This window comes from Polyergus mexicanus, unplaced genomic scaffold, assembly GCF_030449975.1.
Source record: "Polyergus mexicanus isolate NDT 795.1 unplaced genomic scaffold, iyPolMexi1.0 SCAF_11, whole genome shotgun sequence".
In the NCBI taxonomy this organism is placed as follows: domain Eukaryota; kingdom Metazoa; phylum Arthropoda; class Insecta; order Hymenoptera; family Formicidae; genus Polyergus; species Polyergus mexicanus.
Genome location: NW_027223331.1, coordinates 4,181,110 through 4,208,721, shown reverse-complemented (window position 1 = coordinate 4,208,721; position 27,612 = coordinate 4,181,110). Strand labels below are relative to the sequence as shown.

Sequence of the window (27,612 nt, the reverse complement as noted above, 5' to 3'; positions counted from 1 at the left end):
TCTACGATATAGTATATCGTCAGCATCTCTATAAGGGTATATATTGGCTCAAAGAAGGATGAAAGGAAGAAATAATTGTTAAACGTCATGTACAATATATTTGGAAAGGAGAGAGATATCTGGATTAGTTTTTAATTTGTGTTATTTTTCCTCCCTTCTCTTCTCCCCCACTCTCTCCTATCGTAGCTACGCGAAGTAACGCGGAGGGGTGGCGCGTGCGTTTCGAGAGAACGTGCACGAAAGCGTAGATTAATTTCTAGGGTGTGCGACGGTCTCGGGGTGGGCAACGAGAGTAGTAAACGACATCAATAATTTGCATAATTCCGCGTCGATTTACGCGTGACTCGCGAGATTACACGAAGATCCGCGGGCGCCCGCGTGCCTGGGACTTACAATTTTCTCGAAAAACGCTATCATTTACACGTTCCATTGACGGGAGAAGATGAATGTACTTTGTTAGCTTAAAGAAACACTAAACGATGAAGACGTTTAGTTAGAAAATATTGCCCGCTTCAACGCGCGAGTTAATTTAAGGATAAAGAGAAAGAGAAAGAAAAAGGGGAGAGAAAAAAATATATTTCTCCGACATCCTCGCGGAGAAAAGGAAGATATGAAAATCGCTTCGAGCACTCGTTTAACGTCATTACAGAATGGCACGTGAGACGTATATTAAATATTGTACAAATATTTTCGAATCCTGAATCTTCGTAAATTTTACCGGGGTTTTTAATCTCTCCGATTTTTTCCGGCATCTCCACGTTGCGGTCAACGACTTGTCGTCGGCGTTTCGGTCGCGGGTTTCGATAGAGTCACTTCGGATGTCTTGATACTCGGGGACCCCGTAATTGGTCATCTCCTTTCGCCCTCCCTCCCTCCCTCCCTCCCTCCCTCCCTCCCTCCCTCTCTCTCTCTCTCTCTCTCTCTCTCCCACTCCGTCGGCGCAGCATCTACGTTAAAAACTAGAAATACCGCAGGTAAAGATCTCCGCTTTTGTGGGACGAGATTACAGGGCGCCGATGACGCGCCGCTCGGTCCGGAGGTACCTGTCGAAAACTGTTAACTCGCCAGTTCTCGACGTTAAATGCCGGAAACACTTGGGATACTTCCGTCAAATATGCTCTTTAAGAAACATATTAGGCTCCGTCTACTCTTAGACAATCATCGATTTGTGCCATTTAGTAAGCGATTTAGCCAAATAAATAAATAATCGTTCTGAATTTATACGGTTCAATCTTCGTCGTTATATATGACGACGAAATAAGTAATGTGACGAAATTTTTTTTCAGTATACTATTATTATTTTTTAGATATAATAATACATTATTCGTAAAGTCGAAGAATAGCATTTGACAAGTTTCATGTGTTTCCCTTTATAATTCATTCGCGAGAATATATATGCATTCTAGAACGCAGATCGCACGATCAGAAAGGCAGGTATCAAAAACGCAGATACTTCGTCATCCACGAAAAGACCTTCGTTTCTGCTCTACCTTCGTTTGTCCCCAAATAATTGGGCGGGACGGCGCGCCGCCGTCTTCTCTGCAATTATAGGCAGTAAACGCAGCCACATCCGGTACACAGGGAGCTCTAGGTAAAGCGAGATAATATTCCACGAGGAAAGATACCGCGATTAAGGCGAGCGGAGAATAAGAAGTCGCGTCTTTGACGGAGGGGAAAGAAGTGCGATCGAAAAAGAGAGAAATAAAGAGAGGGAGAGATAAAAAGAAACGGGAAACTGACGGATGCGAAAGATCAAAAAATATTGCGATCGTATACGGCAAGGTAGTCGTTTGAGGACTGAAATGACGGAAATCGAGCTTTCAAATAAGATATAGGCATTACATTGACGCGGAGTAATGAGTTCTCGTTACACGGTAACCCGTCGCGATACTTTCTTAAATAAGGCAATTCACGCAAGAGTGTATATCGAGTGTGTACCGATCTTCGATCGAAGAAACGTTGTACCTCGTTCTGGGTATTTGTTGCGAAATGTGTACGAGTGACATTGTACAAAATAATGAGATCGACGTAAGGAAAGCGTATAATTGCATCTTTAAAAAGAAAGTACGTGCGTATTCCAGGTGCGTCTAACTGCACTCGTCAAAAAAATTAAATCATTAATCGCGCGATACTATTTTTTTTTTTCCAGAGATATACTTTACGAGACATTTTTTTTTTTTTATATCACACACAGAACATCAAAATGTAAATTGTATAAATTATCTCGTCAAGTATCGATTTCTCTCAATAATCTTACCTAAATACTTTTTATACGGAATGAGAATCGATTTATGTAATGGAAATATGGTTTTATACTAAGAAATGTTGATCTCCTGAGAAAGAAATTACCCCAAAAAAGTATTATTTTGATATAAAAAAAGTTTGTTGCTCGCCTTCTTGCACAATTTTTTTTCATAAAAGCAACAAAGATATTTTATATGATCAAGTTAAGCGAAACACTCGGTATATTATAAAGAATTTCCCTTTGTAAACGGAATAAACTGGCACGCGCGCTACAAAATATTGTAATAAGAAGGAATTTGCTTCAAACGAAGTCCACGAATCAATTATTAATTTCGCGATTTGAATTTCTTTGAATCTTTTTCTATTTTAAAGAAAAATTTTTGCGATAAAAAATTGCTTTTATTACTTTTCAATAAAATCTATCGCCATATGGATATTGCGATGAAAGGCGAGTTTAAAGAAATCATTAAGATTGATAATCCATGTATCACGGAATGAATCGCTACCTATATTATTAAGTTAATGCTGAAATTATTATTAATTATTCCTGCGGTAATAGACGTAATTCCGGGCTCTTCCCACGCAACCAGTGTCGGCACGGTCATTCTCGCAAGGATGTTATAATTAGATAGCGAGGATTGTATAGCAGTTAAACCATTTTATATATGCATTTCAATTCTTTTTCTCGTATATACAACGTTACACGTACTTACATAACATCACATCGTTCGCTATAATAATGTAATTACGACTGAACTCTTAATTTAAAAATATACATATCTAATCATATGACAACGATGACGATCGTAGTGTATATATGTGTGTGGGTAGCAATATATGTGTGTGTGTGTGTGCGTGTGTGTATATATATATATATATGTAATAATAATATCATAATAATATTCCGGGATATAATGTAATCTTGATTGCATTTCTTGTCGCGTGTTGCGCAAAGTAATATATACAGGACGCATATAACAATCAAAGAGAACGTACAGCTCTTTTTCTGCGTATACAAGTATTGTATATTTCATATCGTACAAGTATAATATAACGTCTAAGTACAACTATGGCGCCTAATATATGTATATACAAGATATGTCATGTCAACTGTTCCATTAGGCCCGCATTCACATTTTCATGATGGAAAAATATTTTTACTCGTTAAAAAAAGAATTGAATCTCTTTCCCTCCTCTCAACTGATTATTCGCTAGCGCATATCTACGATAATGTTGAGAATTTATCCGGCCACATCCAGCGTGAAATGCGTTGTTAAATGAGGATGTAAATACGGACCTTGGTCTCTTCGCTTTTGCAATCGACGATTTCTCTCGACACGATGCGTAACACGTACAGCTTCCCTTTAGAAAAGATCGAGGAGGTCGATAAATTATCGGAACGTTCGGACTCATTTGACGCGATCTGAAAATAACGTTTGGAGAGGATTTCTCTCATTCCCACGGCTTTATTTCCTCGAATCGAGACATGTGCATGTCGATAATGTCGCGTCAACCGGGCTTTTAATGGCGACAATTTTATTTCGCGAGGAAGAACGAACGTTTTTAATGCGATCCGATTGTTAGTACATGATAAATTCAGGACGATTATCGTGTCGTGTCGACGATATATCGGCTGCTCGCCGCTGCTTAACTGCTTAAACCGTGACAATAATATGGCAAAATTTCGAGCTGTGACCTAAACAAGCGGTACAGCTCCGAGAATATGTCGTGCGTAAGGCAATGTACATACGTTCGATTTCGCGGTGCTCATTAGGACGTTCGTGTTCATGGTTGTCGCCTGAATATCGTAAGGCAGAAGGAAGGCGATGATCTAGAATGTAGCCTACGTTTCGTATAACTATTCTAGAAAAAACAAATAAAAAAAAAAATCTCTTTTTATCATTACCTTATATCGATTCGATCGATGAGCGAATGGGCGTCCCGCCGTTCGCTAATCTCGTGAAGCAAATGAAGGAACGGAATGTACATAGATCGAAATTGATGAACGAGCGAGTTTGATATCCGACTCGTTCCGATCTGTGATCTTCATCGAACGCGAGATGAAGACGATGGTGCGACGACGATTCACTTGGCGAGACTCTCTCGATTCGTCGTCGCGCTTCAGCAAATTGGCTCGGCGAGAGGCTGCGGTGGACCATAAGGGGAGGCCCACTGACCCACCCCAGGATGGGTCAACGCCGTCGCCGACGACTGCTGCCTGCTATCCAAGCTGGACACCGGCGCGCCACCCGGATGCCCGGACACCGACGTCGGGTACGCTACCTTGCCGAGGGCCTCGGCCTGAAGGGACAGCATCAGCCGATTCGCGGCCTGTCTCTCAGCCTCCCGCTCTTCCGCCGTTTGTCTCCTGCAACACGATCGAGTGACATTGTTCCGGATTAATTCGTCGGTTTAGAATCGAAAGACATTGCCATATGAGAATGAGATTTAATAGACGTATCATTTACTCTCCCGAGTCGAGATTTTTCTCCTTTTTTTTTTTGTTTTTAATTTCAATTTCTAATCATCTACTTTAATACTTTAAGCAGGATTTCGATTATTCGATTATTACGAGAAATGCATATTTGAGATTTATATTTTTGATTCGTAAATTCAGCTAAGTATTTCAGATAGGAGTTTAATTAACGTATAAATAAATTATTATGTGTCGTGTGTCATTATTAATCATTTCTATGTATAATCCAGTAATAGAATTTTCATTTCAATAACTATTTTGTTAATTTTTGATCAATATATACATCTAAATCGACTAATGCCTGGCACAGTATCGGGACTAACAATAAACAAGGGCGACTTGCGCGGAGGAAGCTCGGTGAGAGGGAGCGAGACGGGAGTAAAGGACGGGGCGAAAATAGAGTGGCGGTCGTCGGGGCGGAAAACAGAAGACGGATGTAATAAAGTTAATTCGATTCGTCACTATGGCGGGAAGCGGCAACCACCACCTTGCCGCAGGGTCTGTTTTCTAGCGCTAAGTCTATTAGGGCGCCGCAAAATGGCCGACTCGTTTGATAAGGTCGATAGAGTTTGCGAGCGCGATCGCCCAAATAGTGGCGAACGGCAACCTTTTTTTTTCATCGTATTATTGTGCGTTTGTTAAGAATATTATATTTTTTATTTAACGTCATTTTTGCGTTAAAAAAACTTTTTTTTTTTTTTTTTTTTTTTTTTTTTTTTTTTTTTTTTATCACGCCGTTGTTACAGCAGTAGTTACGAATAAACGCGTCCATTTCAAGATTTACCTAGACGTTGCAGTTTTGACGGTCACTTTGACGAAACGAGCTTCCGTGACGGGACGAACCCGATGGAAGGCGAGCTAATCCCGTTTCTCTACAACTAGAGAACAATCGCTTGTGTGGCGCGCGCGATCGTTATAATTTTCTAAAACTGGTTCTCCTCCTGGCATAATGCCCCCGTGGACCTTACTAAAGACCGGTGGCGCGGACGTCCGTGTCCTCCTTACGAATTATGCCGCGTTCCGTCCTATCGCGGCGCAGCTACTATCTCGTTGACCCTCTTTTTGCCCGCCTTTTTCGGCCGCGAGTTGAGCAACACGATCCGACAAACAACTTCCTGTAATTTTCTTCGCCCGATACGTATTAACGAGCTACCCGGTGGTACCGGCGACGCGACGATCGCTTGCCGTTTCGAAATTTACTTTTCGATTCCCGAACGTACTCACGAACCTCCGTCTTCATACTGTAACTCTCCTTGTTTATCGAATCGATCTCCTTAACGAGCATATGTCATTGCTAAACGAGACGATTTATTTTTTATTTCCGAGAATTTGCGTAAAATAACATCTGCGCATTTAAACATTCAACGTATTAAAAAAAAAAAACACGAATGCTTACGTTGGTCTGTCAAACATCTATAATAGAAATTTAATATCCCTTTATTATCATTATAAATTATAATAAATACTTTCAAATTAAAAATTAAATACTTTTAATTATAATAAAAATTTTTATATTACTATAATAAATTATAGCATTCTTTTCGCATTACAAGATGTATAATATTTAATATTCTTTTATTTAAATATGTGGCAAAATTTTTAAACATTCTCCGAATTTACTTTATTCATCCCTGTCGGTGTTCCATAGTTAATAATCGCGCGTTGTCACGGCAATGAATAAGTAACGGTACGAATGGTATCGCGTGGCGAGAGAGTAAAATACAATTGAGAATATAGAAATGGAGCGAGAATTTAACGCGCGTTATCGCTTTTATAATAATCGCCGTCCGTGGCGATTGAATCTCTCGCCGCCGCCCGTCTCCGAAATCCATCGCGGCTACGCCATTGCGGCAGTGACAGGTGGCACCTACGCCTCTGCAAGTAATTAACGCGGTTAGCGATTAATAATTGACGACACCGTGCCGATTACATTTTGCAACCCCCGACGCCAGCCTCGCCCTATCCACTGCGGCCGGCATAACCATATTCTCTCGCAACCTGGGACACATTTCTCTTATCCTTTATACTTCAGCGCACGCTCTCGGTACCCGATGTAGAGATCGACTCGCGGACAGAATGACAGAACGCGAGCTCGCAATTCTTTCGCTCTAATTAACCCATCATGTTCCTCTCGTTCGCGATACGTCATTATATTTCTGTTTCATTAATTACCGAAATAATTTAAAGAGAAATATTTCAACGTGTGTGAGAGAGATCTTGACGCTTTTCTAATTTAGTAACGTTGCGTCAAAGATGGTATCTTCAAAAGGACACTTTTCAAGTTCTTTGCGACAACAAGCTCTAATAATCCCATAATCGCGGCGCGTAATGTGGATTGATTTTTCTTATGTACTACCTGCTATATTAAACGCGAGCGATATATCGTCGTGCCTGTTACCGGCCTGATCCTACACTGTAACCGATGAATGTTTAACGACGCAGATCGGTGGGGTCGAACCGGCCCGGCAGAGATCGAAACGATTCAGCCAACGGATTCGAGAACGTTTGACAGTTTAAAAGCCAAGAAGCTCTCCCGCGGAGGGGCCGAAAGAGGTGACGGAGGGGAAGGGGGGGAAAGAAAGGGGGGAACGCGGAGGATTGGCAGTCAAAGCGGAGACGGTGAAGAAGGGGGGAGATGGGACGGGCGGGGTGCGCGCGCGACGGGAGGGAAGAGACTACATTATGTACGGGACAGGGCTAAGCTGTTAGGTATCTGAATTATTGAGGCCGAGTTATCTCATCTCTGCCTACAGTCATCTCGTTACTTTAAACGCAGCTGCACGCCGGACCGCACCGCGCACTCGCGTCGCGTTGCGTCGCTACGCGCGTGTTATGCGCCCTCGGAGCGAGGAAGACGAGAGCGCTCGCGCATCCTCTAAGAATTTCTCGACGATTTCGATCGTCGGACAAGCTCGAACTGCTGTCCGCAGTTTTGTAACCTATGTAAACAGATGAGTGTCTACTCCCTGGGAAAACATGGAAAACCTGAAATTCTCGGCAATTTCTTCTATACCTGGAGAAATCGCGAATTTCTCGTGGAATTTTATTGGGAGAATTTTTAATAAAATTTTATCAGGGAATTTAAAAAAAGAAAATTCTCTCATAATATTTTTATATTGTAAGCAATCTCTCCGCCGATAAGTCAAATTATGAATTATGTATTTTAAAAAAATTATAAATATATTGTATATCTATCTCTCCATTTGTACATTTAATGTCTTAATACAATATTGAATATGCGGTACATATTTTTTTAATTCTAATTTTTAGTGATAAAAAAATGAAATGTTTACCTTACGAAAGCTATTCAGTTTTTTTTCTTTTCTTTTTTTTTTTCCCCAGAACATTTGCAAATCTAGAACATTTGACATTTTAATGACTCTGTATTTTTTCTTTGTATGAGCGAAAAATAATAGAAGATGCATACAATAAAAAAAACTTACTTTAGAAAGTTGCATTAAAAAATTTTAAAAATATTTTCTTTATCTGGAATTTTGAACAAAATGACTGAAAGTTTAGAGAATTTTCAGAGAATTTTTTTTTTACAAAATTTGAGTAGACACTGGTAAAAAAAAAACTGAGAGAGAAAGAGAGATCTCTCATAAAAGAAAAAAGAAAAAAAAATTCGAAAATTTCTCTAAGGTGTCCGACAGTCGCGTTCCTTCCCGAGAGATTCTTGTTTCCATATATTTCCATAGCGCGACTCCCGAACAGGAAAAAGTCCGCGCGCGGTGACGCGTTATTGATCGCGCGCATGATTATCCTGTCGCGTGCGTGCGTCTTTAATTAAAAATGATGTACTTGTCATTCCGACGTGAAGTTAACCCGTCGTAACATTCTAGACAAATGTATCTGTCACGGCGATAACGTTGCCGAGCGCACTGAGACAGATAACGCATGTCGTCGGATTCTAAATTGAATTTCACGCTCGCTCCTCTCTCGCGACGACAAAAAGCTTCTCGCTCGTCTCCGTATGCATATGAGACACGTACGAGATAAGTCTCGGAACTTGCGTCCGTAATCGGAGACGATGTATAGATCTTGTTGCGAGAAGCTCTTGCAGTTTCCCCTTCGATATCGAGATGTCAATTACTGAATTATGCGATATTGAAAATTAAAAAAGATACATAGATAGAGAGAGAGAGAGAGAAAGAGTCGATAAATAGAATCAATTTTTGCGAGATGCGTATTTTAATAGATAAAAGTAACTGTTTCTACATTGTATAATTTTAAGCCGTTTTCATACCAAAGGTAGATCGAAGAATTGAATAATGACTGTAGCTAAGTCTGTTCGAGACTCGCTATTAGGCAATTATCACAAACGAAATTAGAAATGTTCATATTTTAACGCCACGTCGTAAATAGCGCATGTTAAGATCGAAAGAATTTTTGATTCGCGATATTTTTCGAAGAAACGATCCTTATCGCGTTATTCTCGACATGGAAAATTGAACGTCGCCGAAATTTAATTTCTCGTCAAACCGTCTCACCGACACGACTAATACGGAAAACACGACGGGACGATCCGTCGAAATGGTCGATCCACCGACCAATCGTGGCACGGTTGACGTTTAAGAATCATCGTCGTGAACCCTCGGAAATCTCACCGCAGGAAAACTTTTACCGCTTTATCAACGCGCACTTCGTAGAAAACGATCCAAGGACTCCACAGGGCGACGACGATTTTAGAAATTCTGACGCGGTCGAGGTGAACGGAGAAAGAACAGAACGACGGGTACGTCGTGTATACGAGATGGAAGGATAGAGAGAGACAAAGAGAATCCTTCGGAGAATGTCGTCAGGGCCCGCCGTCTCGTCGCCGAGACGCCCCCGGTATCGGAGACCCGCGCTACAAACGGGCCCCCTGCGCCCCCTTTTTTTTTATCTAAATGACGTGTTTTCGTTCTCCCTTATCTTGAAGAGACTCCAATACATTTGACTGCCAATGCGTTTACAGATATAGGCGTCAGGCCGCGGCTAACCCGCTATTAACATTCCGAGCGCGGTTTCGAGCTCGCGTTTTCCTTCCCCCCCACCCCCCGAAGATTCATTCGTCGTGGAAACAACGATCGTTCTACAAATCGTCGTTAAGAAACGTCGCCGTGGACAAAATCGCCACGACATTTCGGGGGTTTCGTTATAAAATATCGCCTCGACTCACCTCCATTTCGTCCGTCTGTTTTGGAACCAGGTTTTCACCTGCGCGTCCGTCATCTTCAGCGATTTGGCCAACGCCGCTCGTTCGGCGGACGCCAAGTACTTTTGTTTGTGAAAACGCTTCTCCAGCTCGGCGATCTGCAGCCTCGTAAAGCTGGTCCTCGGCTTCTTCCTCTTCGGCGGCGTCCGATTCTGATAGGGATGACCGATCCGCCTCGGAAATGCTCCGGCCGCTACGTCAAGAAAGAGAAAAAGAAAAAAGAATAGTTGATAAGCGGACGTTTCCTACATACTGTCGGCGACATTCTGTCGCTATTACCGTCAACGCGTGTCCCTTTTACGGTGTACCAAATATAGGAGCGTTTAAATTTAAATTGAACAGGTTGTCGATACGTTTAAAGAAATCGCCTAGTTGAAGCGACACGGCAGGTCGCTCTCTATGGATTAGGAGGAATTTACTTGAAATAACGAACCGAGATCGAAAAATGTCCATGTGATGATTCGGCATTTTATTATTCATGTATCCGAGTCGTTACGATATTAATGTGATATAATCGATGGTTCGATAGACGGACAAAGTTCTTGACGAACAATATAGAGTAATTTACGTTCGTCGAACGTCGCTCGAATCCGCTCGCTCCGTCTTCTATTACGCCTCGATAGGCGGCTGTCGGTGTCGTTGAACACTTATCTCCCTTAGCGTAGTAATAGAACGCGATTAACTACGCTAAATGCCGCGTGCGAGCGAATGGATTTGCATATGTAATGAGAAAGTACGCGATATTAGCAATTTCACGAGGATATACCAAAGACTGGATACGCAACAACCTGCGCGTGGATATCGCGAAAGCAAATCGCCGTCCTCGGCTGCTGCTAATGGATTAAAACACGGTATATATCCGAGGAGAATTCGAACGTTAAAGCGAATTTAATGATTGTAGCTCAACGATCAACATTTCCGCGAACATTTGTGCGCGATTCCCAACCCCGTATGAGCTTTCAAATTATTCGCCGAATTAATTAGAGAATCGATAACGCTGGAATGTAATCTCTCGTCGTGGATTACGGGATCGTGTCCCGCGTTCAACCAGCTCGTATTTATAAGAAAAAAATCGTCGACGTACCGCTTATTTCCATGCAATTTCGATTCGCGAGGAACGAAGGGATATATGGTAGCGTCATGTACAATAACGGTCTACATTTTCAACTTTGATTTACTGCTAAATAACACGAGTAATATGCTCCAGGTATCCTCTCATTATGGCTTCCCCTTTCCCCTTCCCCACTCCACTCTTCCCCCCACGAACTCGATCCGAGGATCGCGTGCGTTTAAGCGATATTTATACGAATACACGAATGAATGTCGATTATTCTATCGAGATACATTTCTTTCATTTTCATTTTTTTTTTTTTTTTTTTCCCCGACGCGAAAGAAACGAGATATTTTTCGCCGAGAAATATACGAATGGAGCCCGAGTATCTCTCCTCGCGTTTCCTCGACCGGACTCCTCATCCTCTCCCGCGCAATTTGCTGCAAAACCGAGGAATCATCGTTATAAAGGGTAAAAGGGCCATCGAGCGAATATTATCCCATTATCGCAGCCCCTTTTTCTCCATCCCCGTTTTACCCCGTTCGTCCTTTATCGCCGCCCCTTGTCCAGAAATAGATGCCATCGCGAGCGATTCGGATAATAATCTCATTAACGCGTTCATTCGCGATTTTCCTTATCGACCCGTAAACGTCAAAATGTGTATCGGACGAATCGCGAGATATCTCACGCCCCTGTAAAGCAATCGACTGTCTATAAATAATACAATACCTCTGACAGATTCTTAAATATATATTCGATGAACGTTACGGGAATGTGAGAGAAGGGAATAAAAAAAATATTTGCAATTAGTCATCGTCCGATCAATTTTCATTGGATTCCACGTGATTTGCGAGAAATGCATGATTTATACGATCAGCATGTAATCAGCGATCCTCGATTACGCTTCGAGGCGCGCACGCACAAACACCGCGTATATACGCGTATATGCGCGCGACATAATGACTACAATTGATAAATGATTCGAGAGACCGCATCGGGAATATTGTCGATTGATTTCTCACAATTGCCTCGTGCAATATGTTGTCGGCGACGTGCGAGTGGCACGCAAATTACGATGATACGGCGAGCATCATCATCATCAAGAAAGAACAGACCGCACCATATTTCGCTCTCTCGGTTTATGTTCCCGCGGCGACCATCCGCGTAATTCGCTCCAGCGAGCTTCGGCCTCACATCGGCCTCTCACATTCTTATCCCGCTCGCGCGCGAAAGGCTCTCTTGCATCATCGTTCTTGCGCTTATTAGGACGATATAATCGCGTAGTAGCTATTATACTTCGTTAAATTATCGCGGTGTACTAGACTAATGTCGGCGCGGTTTCTTTCTCTCTCTCTCTCTCTCTTTCTTATAACTCGTAATTACCTTCGCAGAATGGTCAGATACACGCCTGTACAAGGATTCGCAAAGGTTCCGACAAATCTTTCATGACATGGATAAGGTGACGATAATGTGGGGCATAAAAAATATATAATCCATATTTCTATAAAAATGGAAGCTTATATTTCTTTAATAGAAGCGATAATGCAACGATTATCAATCTTCCGCCCATTAGGATATCGAAGTAATTAAAAAATTAAACGATAAGAAGGGATATTACATTTGATGATTTTTATTAAAAGAAACGTTGTCTGCTACACGACTTTCGTAATTTACATAGTGGTTTTTTTAGCCGCTGTTTGTGTTTCACGTTGACACGTTAAATACGCGGCGTTTATGTTTTCTTTCTTATTTTTTTTATTGATGATACCGCGCGAGTCTCTCTGGACACAGGATCGTCTCAACGATCAACGATGTTTACCTATCGAGTATAGCGCATACGAACAATTAATTAATGGCGTTTGTTACGAGGCGGGGAAGAGGAACGATCTCCGCCAAAGTGACCGGGAACTTTTGATATCGAGAAAAGGGGAAGAAGCGACCGTCTCGTAAAACCAATTAAGGCTCCGCTCTGCCAGCCATAACTCAGGGTTTGACGATAACGCTCTCGATTCCTGTTAATTAACTGCGTTTAAGGCGCCGCTTGTTCCCAATCTGACATTTAAACGTGGGTGTGGACTCGCATCGCACAGCCAGATATTAGAAAGCAAATCTCTATTAAAAAGGATTAATGAAATTTGCTTACAGCGTCGATTCGTTTCTCGAACAATATAGAGTCGAGAAAAAAGAAAAGATCGTCCATTACGTCTTTCTATTGTCTTCTTACGAAATTGGTTCGTGCTTGATCGCGCTTTCGTGTATCCGACGATATCGTCGTACGAATTCGTCGTCGTTAGCGTGTTCAACGGCGATTTAATATGTAGCGATTTGTCAAATGGTTAAAGCGCGACTTTGGAAATAATTTGTCGTCGAATATTTCTGACGCTCAAAATTACTGCCATCGAGATGATACTTTCAAAAAGAACAATTTTAAATAGAAGGACAGATCCAGATGATCTAAACAGAACAAAGTATTATAATACAGTGTTTTTTTTTTTTTTTTTTTTTATTATCTAACGAAGGAAATATAAAAGACAAATATAATAAAAATAATTAATATTATATCTGATATTGTTTAGAAATCAAATATTGAAATTTTTTATTACGGTTAGATATTGAAATATTGCTTATAAATCAAAAGTTTCTCTATTTAAATTGGGAATTATACAAAATATCAAATTTATTGACATGAGAGAGAGAGAGAGAGAGAGAGAATATATTTTAATAGCAATTAGATAATTTTCTTCAGTATAATAATTTTCAAAGTCTGTATTTCATGCGTAAAAAATCTTACTGTAAAGACATATTCAATATTTTTACTATCATTATCACTATCGCGAAATTTAATTATCATAATTCTCATAATTCAAGTATTAATCGCAGTAGAAATTTAGAGTAAAGATTTTCGCGTTACCAAATAAGGAATATCACGAGAAGATTTTGTTCACCACAGAGTACTAATATAAGGGCATATATCCGGGGTAATCGTAAAAACAAGATGGCGGCACGTCGCCGCAAAATCATTAGAGTAAATAAACGCGCGCGCGCGCGCACAGCCTCCTGGCAAAAGTCATTGACATATTTTCAGTTCGCGTTAAGATTTCGCCAACCTTACATTATATTGTATATACTCGTCGAGTAAAAACGTCGATCTGCTTCTAATCTCTATCTTTTATCTAAATTCTTGCTCTACAATTATCGTTCGTCTTATATATAATTGATACATTGGGGAATGTCGTTCTATTTGTCGATCAATCGCCATGTATTTTTGTAAATTGATCGTTAAATTTAAAATATTCATCGCGCGTTGATAAATTTACTTGGCAATTTTAATTACTTTGATATGGAATTATATAGAATCGTCTTAAAAAATGCTGGATATCGATGAACGATCTCTCCACCGATTGATTTTCATCATTCGCAAAACTTATGACTGCAGAAATATCGTATGCGTCATCTCTTTGTATATCTGCGTGTCCGAAAAATTCCAAGCTACTTTATAAACAATATAAAGAAATTCTCCAAAATGTAGCTGGTTTTTTCGAGATGACGATAATCGCGTGAAAAAATCTCTACAAGCTTTCGAGCGCGTACAGCGAGAGAAAGGGATGGTAAAGCTTTAATAAAAATTGACGGTTTTTCCACGATACGCGCAAACGGTTTCATCTTCGGTGACCTACTGAGCTTGTAACATAACCTTTGCCGACGACGATGACGGTTCCTCCCACGACCGAGAAAGAGACCGGGCCTGAAATCATTTGGTGATGCAATCGCGCACGGGTCGCTGTCGCAGCGGCGGACCTAGAGAAAGTCATTACGCTTCGAGCACGTTCTGCCTGGTAATGGAGTTTGCGGCCTTCAAAGTAAATTGTTTTTCTGCGGGCAGCGCAGAATTCCACGACCCGGCAACCGCGATCGAAGTCGTTGAAAAGGAGAAGATTCCTCTCTGTATTTCGCGCTCGAAGCACTTGTCGCCAAAACCCTCGACCCAAACCCTCTTAATCCTGTCGCAGATAATCCTGCGAGGGCTCTGTTTATCCTTCTCGGTTCTCAAGTTAATAGCTTTCGAATATCGTTTTTCACCGTTCATAGACAAAACTCTTCGTCTTCTTTATTTTAATAAACATGTGTCGTAGATGTTCCTCTCTTTCCTTATTCGGAAATTATTCCCCGCAATTTAAATTTAGACCTTGCGCGTCCGTTTTACACTCATTTACACGCATAAAATAGCGCATCGACAGTTTCTCCTTCTATCAAATTTATTTTCATTATTTTTATTTGACGGATATACAACCCCTCTCCCCCCCCCGCCTCCTCCTCCTCCTCAAACTTCCTCTCTCCTTCTCTTTTCTATCGTACTTAATTAAAACATATTAAAAAATAGTAAAAAAAAAAAAAAACTGAAAAGCGCGAATGACTTTTTCCTCGGAATAATTATTTCGTTAAAATGTTTCATCCCGCACGTGACTTCAGATTTTAATTACGCGAACGCAAAGTTGCAAACTCGGCAAAATCCATAAATGAAAAAAGGATGCGAAACATGTCGAGATGACATCGCACTCGCTGAAGACAATAGCATCTCTGGGATCTCTGAACATTCAGGTGTCCTTTCAGACGCAACCTTATCCGTAGCTGAATCTTTATGAGAGATTTACTCAAAATATTATCAGGCTTCGCATCGATCACGAAATCTGCACACATTTAGAAAACGTCTATATATAAATATATAACGTGTATAATGTTTATATATACGCGCTTACACATGCATCGCCGACATAATGTGTAATTGAACCGACATAATAGGACAGCTAAAGGGCATTAAACGGATTCGTAGAAAGCATATTTCATTCTATAAAATTACGTTCTCCAACCCTCGTCTAATATCGCCATCTTAGACACGCTTCCCGTATGCTCAAATTGCTTGTTACATTTGATTTGCCTTTTTCTATTTCTCGACATGTCTAGTCTTACCTCGAAGAAATACACTTTTCTGCCGAGAGATTAATGAGAATTGATATAAGTTTAGTTAACGTCGGATTTTGATGAAAAGAATGTGAATAGAAATAAGCTGTTGCGATTCGTTTTACTCGCACGCGACTTCTATCGGATAAGAATAATTAGAATATTTTCAGCGGCAAATATGTATACTGGTTGTGCGCCTCGTATCTGAGGTGAAATTAGACATTCTTTTCTTTTAATTAAAGGCGTTCGAGGAATCGCGACGGAGCGTTGTAAGCCTGTAAAGGATAAGTACGGTAATGAGAGTGCCTTGTTAGAACTTAATTAGAACGACGAAGGGGAGGAGGAATGAAAAGTAAATGTTTCCCTTGGAATATAAATTCGATACGATGCGAATCGTGAAAATTGTTTAAGATAAAATATCATTAAGAAACGCGTAAGAGTATCACAATGTTTAAATTTTATTCCCTCGATCTTCGAGGATGATTAAAGAAATGGATTTGCGACATGCAACCCTCCACGCTTTTTAATCTTTCGTACTATTCTCTCATCTCGCGTCTATCTATTCGATGGATTCCTTATTTATAACGATTCAATATATATAAAGATCAATGTGCAAATAATATGATAAAAATATATTATATATGAAGAACAGAAAAGTTTTGTCACTAAACGTAATGACAAGATTAATGACTTTGTTTCAGCGTGTTTTACATACATTTTACGGTGCTAAGATAAGATCTTCCACTCGATAAAATTTATACCTAAAGATTTAATTAACCGATCGTTATGTAATGTTGAAAACTTTTTAGAACGCGGACGGAAGGGGCTCGTTTCACTCGCGTCGATCGAAAAAGGAAGATGGGAGAGAGAGTCGCGAGCACCAATCATTTCTCAAACTCTATAACTTGATATAGACCCCCTTCCTCCAGCCCCCTTCGACCTGGGTGGTAAACGGAGGAGCGAGAGGTAAAACGGCGGTGCCTTACATTATCGATATTACGAGGCGTCGATAAAAAATCGCATAAAATTAAGCAAGCTCTCGCACGTGTTCGCGATAAAACTCAATACCTTTAGCCTATGGATATTTGGACAGTGGTTCTCATGCGTCTGCTTTTTCGCCGCAAAACGAACGTTTAATTTTCGCCGAGAATCGTTACGAGAGATCGTTTCAAAGGATCCGCTACAGTCGTACTCAGATCTCGTTATTTTTCATCCTTAATCGTCCCGTCTTTAAACTGACCCAATACAGCACGCTTAGCATTAATATTCTAAATGTGATTGGACAGAGAACTGTCATTTTATAAATATTCTTACATTTATATATTTTTCTATATATATTTTATATACTTTTTTGTTTTCGTTGAGAATTTATTCGCAGATCGCGAGAACCTAACACGTTCTCCCCCGAGTTCTAAATAAGACCGAATTCTCTGTATTATTTAAAGTAACCCTGAAGCAAGACGCGGACCATCATATATATTCTAAATGTATCGTAAACCGCGGCGTATAAGTTACCCCGCATTCTCATGCGCGTATAGAGGTAAGCATTTCGTACAATTTTCATCAATTCAACACAGCCCGTTAATTATCATTCTTAAACAGCGCATTTTATTATAATTCGTATTTTACTCGATGCTATTAGTTTGAAAAGTCTTGTAAATTCGCAATATCAGGCTTAATATCTCGTTTATAAATACTTGCCATCGTCACGGTTAATTAAATCGGCGCGATTGCTATATAGACGTTGGAGGAAATATGGGAGATTCGCGCGGCGGATTCGTCAGTCACATACGTTATGGCGAGCGACACGACGCGATCAAGGTTTACCGAAATTCGCTCTGACGTGCCGCCGAAGACCCGACGGCAAATCCCGCCGATTTCTCCGGGGACTGGAAAAAAATCGCGAATGATATGCCGGAAACCGTAACGTCCCGGCGGCGCTCGCCCTGTTTTCGCGATAAAATATCGTCAACGCGCGGCCCCGCGTTTTTTCGACGTACCGAAAATGCCGGTCAAAAGATTCGCCGCCCGCGTGTATTTTCCTCGCTACGGAAGTCTCTGGGGATGCTCGATCGACAGGAGGGCAGATTCCGACCGATTTCTCGTATATCTCGCACGCGAGAGAATACCGGGTCGCTCTGTTGCAAGTGGTCGGCCAATCAATTGACCTCTCCCTTCGTTGAAAATATCGCGTTTCGCACGCTCGAGCCCCCCCCCCCCCCCCCCGTTCGAATCGCGTTCCTTTGTAAACACAGCCGGTGTCGAGACCGATGAGTTGTTACAAGCATAACGGAGCCTGTTACAAGACCCTCAAAGAGTTGCTTAGGATAGGAAAGTACAATAATAGCGATATTTTATATTGCACTCTATAGAAATATATTATACTTCATTAATTGTTAGTAGAATATAAACTCTTGATAAGATAAAAAAAGATATAACACAAAGTATTATAATAAAAATAACGCGGAGAGAAAAAGGAAATATTAGAAGAATATAACGCATATGAATAAAGGAAAAACAAGATATGTAAAAAGAAGATACATAAAAAAAATTAATATATCGCATAAAAAATTCATAATTAAAATTAAATTAAATAAAAAAAAAAGAAGAAAAAAAAAGATTAAAGAAATTAAGACTGTGAGCGTGTGTAAAATGTGTACGAAATAAATTAATTATTTAGATTGGCAAGTTCGTGCCGTTCGTCATTTAGCAGAATGTGAAACGTCTTTTAAATTGAATAGGAAGGATATTACGTCAGTATTGTGTCATCGTTGCCACTTCGTAAAACGGCGAAGACGATCCGAATCTCGATCAGAAATCGGAACCGTTTCGAGATCGATCGATTCGCTCGCGTCTACGCGCCAATTGTCTGCAGTTGAAATTAAACCGAAGTCACGTTAATTATATAACTCCCCCGCGCCCGTTGTTGGGCAATGGGAGGCGGGGGGAGGGGGGGGGGTCCATCGCCGCGACCAGCGAACGCGAGAGCAACGAGAGCGATGATGGACGAGCGCGCCTGACCTTACACGGGGGCTGCCAAGCTCGCCCAGCGAAATCCCTAACTCTCAACGCTAACTCGATCAGTCAACGCCCGTACCGTTGGCCCGTACCGTTGCTCGGCTCTAATCTGCCTCCAGATTAATTACTACGTAATGCCAGCCTGAATAATTATCGTTTCTACGGAAACCCGCTCGCGCCCAAAATTCCCATACGTGCCCTCCTTGCGGTGTTTCCGCCTCTCCTTCTCCTCTTCCACTCGCGTTCCCCTCAAAATGTGCAAACGTCTCTTATATATACCGTATTACATCCGATTCTATTAAGTTCTATTGGACTTAACGAGTAATTTCGCGGCGAGATAGAGGGGGAGAGAGAAAGAGAAATGCGATATATTTAATTGAAATTATAATAACCAATTACATGTTTCATGTGTCTAACTAGAAATTATAATCATGAAAAATTATTGACAAAATACATTGAGCGGTTACAATAAAAAGTTCTTCGTCACGATTTTGCAGTATTTCGTTGTATAACCGCGAATGCGAGTTACATTTTATACGCATCATTTATTGCGATTATGGTTTCTTCGAATACAACCGATACATGTTTCTCTTCTTGAAATTTTTTCGTTACTTTAATGAAAGTAAAGTGTGCAACTTGTGACAAAAAAATATCAGAAATAATTGTGCTGCATATTTGCTGCGTTCTTCAAATTTAAGTAATTTATATATTAATTTATTATTAATAAAATTTTCAAAAACAAATAACAAATTAACTCTTTCTGAACATCGTGAATGATTCAATTCCGTTATTAACTTTTCCCTATTAATAGATAAAAGAATTTTACGAATTGCTAATTTGCAAATCGAATATTGAATCGATATTTTAGAGAAAACCTTATCTACGCTATATATTTCTGAAAATACCTATTTTAGAAATTTATATTAATTTAATATTACTATAATATATTTTATTATTATTTTTTGATAATTTATATATATATTGTATATATATCAATAGATCCTCTGATGCGCGTGTGTATCGTCGTAGCTTGGTAAGCGGACCGTCGTGAACCGACTACCGTAGAGGTCAATTGCCTCCCGTGTTACGCTTCCGCCAGAAGCGATCCGAAAAATTAAATACACATGTAGTGCATTAAATAACACGGTATAATCAGAGCTCTTGGTGCGAGTGAAAATTGCAGCAATACCGGGAAACATTTTTCCGCCCACGCCGGGCTGTTCACAATCGATAGAAATCGGCGCGAAAGGTCCCGCATGCAAGAAGATCCATCGCTTCGATCCTCGATTGGTAGCACCCGGACCTTGAGTCTCGCCAGCGTTTCTCGATATATCCGACCTCCAAATTTCCAATTTCTAAGTAGCTAATAAACAGGATCCTAATTACGTAATAATTCGTGATAATTCGTATCTACGCGCTGCTACCGGTCCAATCGAGAACAAAACGAGTACGTATATATGAAAGCGTTTTTTTCTTTTTTTTTTTTTTTATGTAATTCTACCCCGTAATTTCTAATATTTCATTGAAACGCGAGGATAATTCGTGCGGGAGTATTTGGCAAGTATAGCCCCAGGGACCGCCGAAATATTAGAAATTGCGGGTTTTGCGAGCTACCGCGTCTCTATATACGTGTAATGCTTAATTCATTTATATACACATTCGCCAACAGACGTATACATATATATGTGTATATATATGTATATATATATATACATTTGTACAATTTCATCGGCGAAGATGCCACGCTGGCCGCCGTGGCATCGGCGGATTCTGGTTTTCAGGTTTCGGTCACGCGATGCCTTTTTTCTCTGTTCCCGGTACCCGCTTATCTTTGGGCCCGAGGCGTCACATCGACACATCGCGCCGTTTTCTGTATCTTCGTGTGTTGCCAGTCGTATAAGCTAACTTTCTGAAGTTGAGAAGAAGAGCTCGTCCTCTCTTTTTCCCGCGGGATAGCTCGCCTCGGATACCTCGATACCGGGCAACGATGATTCGAAAGAATCTTTCTGGAACGCGCTGGGGATTTTTTATACGCGTACCAATATCATCTCGAATATACATCGCAATCATACGCGACGTTACGTAAGGGGGACCGATATTTTGCTCGTTCGCAAAAAAAAAAAAAAAAGTAGGAACTTCTTAAAACGAATTCACCGCGCCCCGTGCCATTGTGCGGTAACTATTTCCTAGAAGGGCGTAAATCAGAGAAGTAATATGCCGACGTAAAAGTGCGAAGGCCTAATTATTATTGAACGTCTCTTTCTATCTCTCTCTCTCTGTCCGCGCAGAGAGAGCGTACATTGTAGAAAATTACTGTTGCGGGCCCCGCAACGTTTCAAGCTCGGGTCCGCAGACTCATCGCCCGAGGATCATCATCGGGCCCGTTCTGCCGTTGCGTGGTAACTACAATTGAAGAGTTCAATTAGAAACCGGTCCAGGTTAGCCGAGAGCTAAACAATTGAGATGATATACGAGTGGAGAATGCGCTCTAGTGTCATTTTAAGAAGCAGTCCGGTAATCGTTGCAATTATGCTGCATATTTTTCAAAATTTAAATAATTTATCAATATTAGTTTGTTATCGATAACTTTTGACGCAGTTTTCGTTTTTATTATATCTCCGAATATTGGAATTCCAATAAAAGAGGCTGTTTATCGATCATGTATACTTTTACGTGCGGTGTGTGCTTTTTCGGATAAGATAAATTTAATACCCCGTGGCGAAACGAGCAATAGCGAACTTTAATAAGTGCCATTTCGCATACTAGCTTAATCTTGTAATTGTTGACGCTGTTTGATCTATTTTTAATAGGACTTTTTATTCGCGACCCGCTCTCGATTTTCCATTTTAATTGATCGGTAATCAATAAAGTGTCGATTTATCGAAAATAGAAAGCATTCTGACGAAATAATCTTATCTTTCGTGAGATCTCGATATGTCATGTCACTTTAATTGACGATATAGAACAATATTCCCAAAAGTAAATTTCTCCTATACTATTAACGGGCTAGATATATTTTTCCAAGATAAAAATTTTTGTAAAATACAAGATTTTTGTGAAATTGGCGATTTTTCGCGATTGACTGCATAAGTTATTACAATCTTCAAAGCGCATTTTTGCGAAAAGAAACATCGCGAAGTGTGGTTTCGAAGCATTCGTAGAATGGTTCGAGCCGACTTTTAACGACGAGCGCATTCTGCCAGTCGCATTGGCGTAGTTCCCTGGTCTCCCCATGAAAATACAATATTTTCTTCCCAGAAAAACTTATCGGACAATTAAATAAATATTAGGGTCCAAACAAACGATTTTCGATAACAGGTCGATTATACACATATTAAATTTTTATCTCTCGTTAAACACACAATCGTAATAAGATACATATCAATCCGAGATAATGAAAACAAATGCGAAAACTAGATAAAGATAAGAGATGCGTTACTATTTTATGCGACTTGAATCATCTTTATAAGCGCATTATTATTATGAACCATTATATATGTAAATTATTTATTTATTCCGTTTATGTATCATTTATATTCCATGCATACTATTGATTTGATTGAGCTAAGTCGGGCTAAGATAAATAAATGATTTACATATTGCTACAGTCACATTGATTAAAGTTGAAACGGATAAATTTAAAAACACCAGAAAGAGTACAACTCCTTCGCAACTGTTTTGCTCGTTTCGTGCTACGCTGATGACTAGACAGCTCGAAGAACTATTTGGCTTATAATCGGAGCGAGACGATTATGTCAAATCGGCAAGATTCTTTCTCTGAACATAAATTGCAACCTGATTTCGCGGTAGTTGTGTTCAATTTTTATAGCGCTTTATTTCGTAGCGGCCAATGGGTCGCTCGAAAATCCTTCTCGAATTCGCGTGTCGCGTTGAAACGCGTAAAGATATTTGGACGTGAAAACGCTGCGATAATGTTGAAGAGAATCGAGAAATTAATATGTCTCCGTTTATAATCGTTTCGGATTTATATAGCGTCTTAATCGCAACGCTGTATTTTCGGTCGACTCCAGGCTCCCTCCCTCAGACCCTAATCGAGTGTCATTTCAGTGTCAAAGTGACAGGTGGCGGGAAATAATCGAGGTAAAGAGACACAAAGCAAATAATACACGATATAGATAGTTACCGTTCGCTCGTCAAGCGAAACGTTTTATGCGCTCTTATATATTTCCCTTGAGTTAAATCACATTCGGAATATATGCGTCGCGATCGATCCGACCGAAACACCTTGTCGCGATCGCCGTAATATGCTAAATAAATGGCAGCACAAACGCAATTAGCGCATTTTCGCCCCGTTTGAGCGATCAGCGACGTAAATAAACGGTTTTAATTATTCAAAGTATATACGCGTGTATTATTTTTTAATTATAATGCTTCACAAGCGCATATATCGATCACAATATTTTCGTTTCCACTAAAAAAAAACTGCTCCTATCGTGCACATTATACATGTATTAATATGCACGTTTTATAAGAAAGTGTCTTAGATGTGGTTTCTCTCTTATAATCTTAAATCTCCTTAAGCAAAAAGTAATGGATTTGCCATATTTTTCGATAAGTCTTTATATGATTGGTTTTTACGATATTTACGATCGAAAGATAATTGCGCGATATCCAGAATAATCCCTAAGTCACTGCAAAAATTCTATTGTATCGCGATCGATAAACGTATATATATATATATATATATATATTTGAAAGATTACTTTATTTTATTGCGTGTCGATATTCCTCTCTCTTTGGCAGGTATTAAGCGTACTTCGAACGAAATAATCGGGCGGGAGAGTAATGTTGCTCGTACGCATAAATACATTTCACTCACGCCAAGCGAGTAATAGCGGGTTTCATTACCCGCACGAAAAAGTCGGCGCATTCGAGAGAATGTAAACGTTAATTATGTATTTTGCACGTACCTGTATTTTAACATTTTGCACTTTTACGTCCCTTTACCCGCGTACAATGATCGCGCCCGTAATGATCCCTCAGCAACATTTCCCGTATCGTATTTCTCTCTCTCTCTCTTTCTCCCGATTAAAGCAAATTAAAATTATACTTTCTAAGAGAGAAAGAGACAGATATGCATTGCGAGTTTAAATTGCTTTCGCAAATTACAGATATCTTGAAAGCACGCGGTGAAACATGAGGCACTCCGAATAACAGAAAGTTTTTTTTTTTTTCGCAACTTTATTGCGAAATATATAAATTGTACGTATGTTATATGAAACAAAACCGTTGCTTCTTTATTGCGTGACAAGACACGACTGATATTTTGCGCCATATTTGCATATCGCCGAATAAGAATTGAGATTAGAAATTGCCAAGATCATCCAAATCAAAGAGAAGAAAAAGGATTATCGAACGTACGAAGCGAGAGATGTAACGTAAACGTGACGACTTCGGCTTGTCCGCACACCATTAAAGTGTCACTCGGTGTCTTCGACGATTTCGTACCGGGCTCCGATCGCGACGACGGCGCGAGTGAATAATTCGCCGCTAATATATAATTGATATCCTCTATATACGGTTAGAGTAGTCGCGAAGCGCAGGAATGACACCAAGTAGAGAGATCCACGCCTCTCTCTAGCCCGGGGTCGCCGTCTAAAGATATACCCATCCCAATTAGAGGAATTGACATCGGTGATCGCCGATGCCAACCAGGAACGCCTCTCGTCCCTTTATATTTCGTCACTCGATTCTATCGAACGGCCGCGGCCGGTTCAATCCCCTGCCGGGAATTAATAATATCTGACAATCTCGCTAATTGCATAAATCATCTGTTCCTTCTGCATCATGTAAGTGAGACATATAATTCGATCGAACATATATATATATATATATATATATATATATATATATATACCACACATGCGCGTTATCACGCCGAGATAGTATAATAACGATTCTTAATAGCGAGAGAGATAAGTAAACCAATTAATGTTTCAGACAGTGTTTAATAGCTAATATCTTTTTCTACCAAGATACCACACACCGTAGAATATAATTATGCGGATTATATATTTATGTAAATCTGATTTGAATAACTGCCAGCAGAGAAAAAAAGAGAGAGAGAGAGAGAGAGAGACAAATATGTATCTCTGTAAATAAATATGTATAAGTATATATGTTTTTCGTTAAATCATCATATTTTTAAACTATCCAATATGTTTTCAAGATTTATTTTTAAATTATCAGCCATGTGTAAGAATCTAATAAAGGCTTCGATGCTACTTTAGACTTTATTGAAAATTAAGACGTTTATTCTTTATTTAAAAGGTCGCTGTTTTGCGTATTACGATAAATTAATGAAGATCGATGATGTAATGTAGATCATTATTTTATAATTACATATGTGAATTTAAGAACTTTCTATTGGAACGAAATGTTTAAATCTAATTTTCTCTCTTGCTCATCTCTCGAAAATATCTAAAACATCATTTACTCGAGACGGAATCATCTCGTTTCAAAATCAAGATGCGACTCGCGCAACGAGATATTAACAGTACGAAATAGAAATATCAACAATAACAATCGATATACGTTGTCGAAAATCTTATTCCATTTTGCGCCAGTAACACGTTTGAGACTAAACGCATATTAATCTGACGAGAAAAACTTTCTCCCCACATACGCATTGTTGAATTTATATTAATATTAATAGTAATTAGTAATAGTTATTAAAATAATTAGTATTAATATTAACTGAATATAAATTTGTGGATTTAATTCTGAAAAACGATAAAGTAAAACAAGACGCAAAACAATGCGCGTATCTTTTTTAAAAATTATCGAGGAATCATCGAAGAGCTTCGGTAATCGAGTTATTTGCTTGAAATATAAATATTCGCAAGATTTGTCTGCCAGCTAACAATGAAATGATATTTTTCGCAACATCAATTTTCTCGTTAATAGGAAAACAGTTTTAATTTAACACGCTTGATCTTCAATTTTCATGCAATATGTGTGTATATTAGTTAATTAAAAATGATTATCCCTTAGAGCACACATGTCGAAATGTCACTAAATTACCTTATGTACTATATACCTGCTAGTCTATCCTTGAGATGCGGATGCGGCTGTAGGGGATGCGCGGCAAGGTTCGCCAAGAGACTCGCCCTGTGAAGACCCGCTGCCGCGGCCTGTTGTTGACTGTGTTGTAGGGCCTGCAGGCTCCAAGGTGGTATCAGGGCCTGTGCGGGAAGAGCGCCGGTCGGTGCACCGTTCGCACCCGGCGGCCGATGCGCCGGTACCCTTATAACCCCGCCGCCGGTGTAGATGAGATTGGTACCGGTAGGAAAAAGCCGGAAGGGAGCAAGGAGATCCGCCGCCGAGGCGCAGTGAACGGACGAGGACGATGAATTGGCGCGAGTGTCGGGCGTGCTATCGTCGTCATCCTTCTCCGACAGTTTCTCCTCGATGTCGTGGCCCCAAGATCGCCTGCCATCGTCCAGGACGCCGCCCAGAGACGTCTGACTGTTGTTGTTGTTATTGTTATTATTACCCTCCTCCCAGGACCATTTTCTCTCCTTGTCGCTATCCGGCTCTTCCGAGGACGGGCTCTTCGGAGGGTTTCGGACGCCGCTCTCGCCCAGCAGACGACTTATGCTGAACGGGTGGCTTCGGGAAGAGTCATTCGGCAGCGTTCTCGTGCCGGTTTGGCTCGGGGGTGGCGAAATGGAGCACTCGGATGTCTCCTGGGACACGTGGCGACCGTCGTGGCTCGCGTAATTTCGCGGACTGCAGCTACGAGAATCCGAGTCATCCACGTTGATCTCCTCCGTCGCGTCCACGTCGCTATCGCCGCGTTCCGACATGATCCCTCCTTCTCCTCGCGAGAACTCGGCGCTTGATATAGGTTTCCACGAAAAGATTTATGTTTCAAACAGCGGGTGTCTTCATCGGGAGTTGTCATACGATATACAACAATCCGCGAAACGACACGTCACGGGAACCAATGATAGAATGTTGATGGAGAAGATTATATTTGGGAGAACTTTTTGTTCGGGTGGACTAGATTACGATGGATTCAAGAGTTCGAACGTTTAAATTTATTGCGCAACGAATTTGACTTGAACCACCTCATAAATTTCACGTTGAACGGCGGCCATTTTGTTTCTACGCATATATATCGACGCTGGTACCATTTATATACACAGGACGGAAAAACTTACCGAATATATTCATTTCTTCCCAAATTTTTTCTCGCTGATTCACACTGTCTTTTTTTCTTTTCACTCTTTTTTAACTAGTTTGAGATGCTACATTCCAAGCGCGAATTTCACTGATTTCGCTCACTTACTCGATCAACCCATCGATTCTTTTTCACACATAAACAACAATTCTGTCCGTGTCGATACATCAACTCTGTCTTCAAAAACTAAAATCCATTCTTGAATCACGTCTCTTTTCCATAACGCGTATCGGGAACCAACGAGCCTCTTTCGAGGCTAGTCTCTCTGTCATTTTGAACAAAGAAAACAGATGCCTCTGCTATTTCGCGGATCACTTTACGTCGATCTAAAATGGTAGGAAACAAATTTTTTCCTCCCGCAAAACACCTGACCTCGCACTAACAATAAGCCCGAATCTTGACAGGTCTCAGTCTCAGAGCCGAGAAACCAATTTCTCGGCAACACTAGACGAAAGACGCAC

At 40.4% G+C, this 27,612-nt stretch overlaps 1 protein-coding gene across 1 annotated transcript; it reads right to left on the bottom strand.

Moving 5' to 3' along the window:
* Window positions 1-4,344: 4,344 nt before the first annotated feature.
* C15 (homeobox protein C15) lies at window positions 4,345-26,901 on the bottom strand. The gene is made up of 3 exons (XM_070304371.1): window positions 26,006-26,901; window positions 9,882-10,110; window positions 4,345-4,612 (listed from the first exon to the last, which is right to left on the bottom strand). The coding sequence occupies exons 1-3, from the start codon at window positions 26,772-26,774 to the stop codon at window positions 4,366-4,368; spliced, it is 1,245 nt and encodes a 414-aa protein (XP_070160472.1). The 5' UTR covers window positions 26,775-26,901; the 3' UTR covers window positions 4,345-4,365.
* Window positions 26,902-27,612: the final 711 nt, after the last annotated feature.

Bases quoted from the DNA above. Each gene is read 5' to 3' on its own strand.
- C15 (XM_070304371.1), bottom strand. From the start codon at position 26,774: ATGTCGGAACGCGGCGATAGCGACGTGGACGCGACGGAGGAGATCAAC. The intron at 10,111-26,005 runs GTATATAGTACA...TTCTTGACGTAG, and splicing joins TCTCAAGGATAGACTAGCAG to CGGCCGGAGCATTTCCGAGG. The intron at 4,613-9,881 runs GTGAGTCGAGGC...ATCGTGTTGCAG, and splicing joins AACAGACGGACGAAATGGAG to GAGACAAACGGCGGAAGAGC.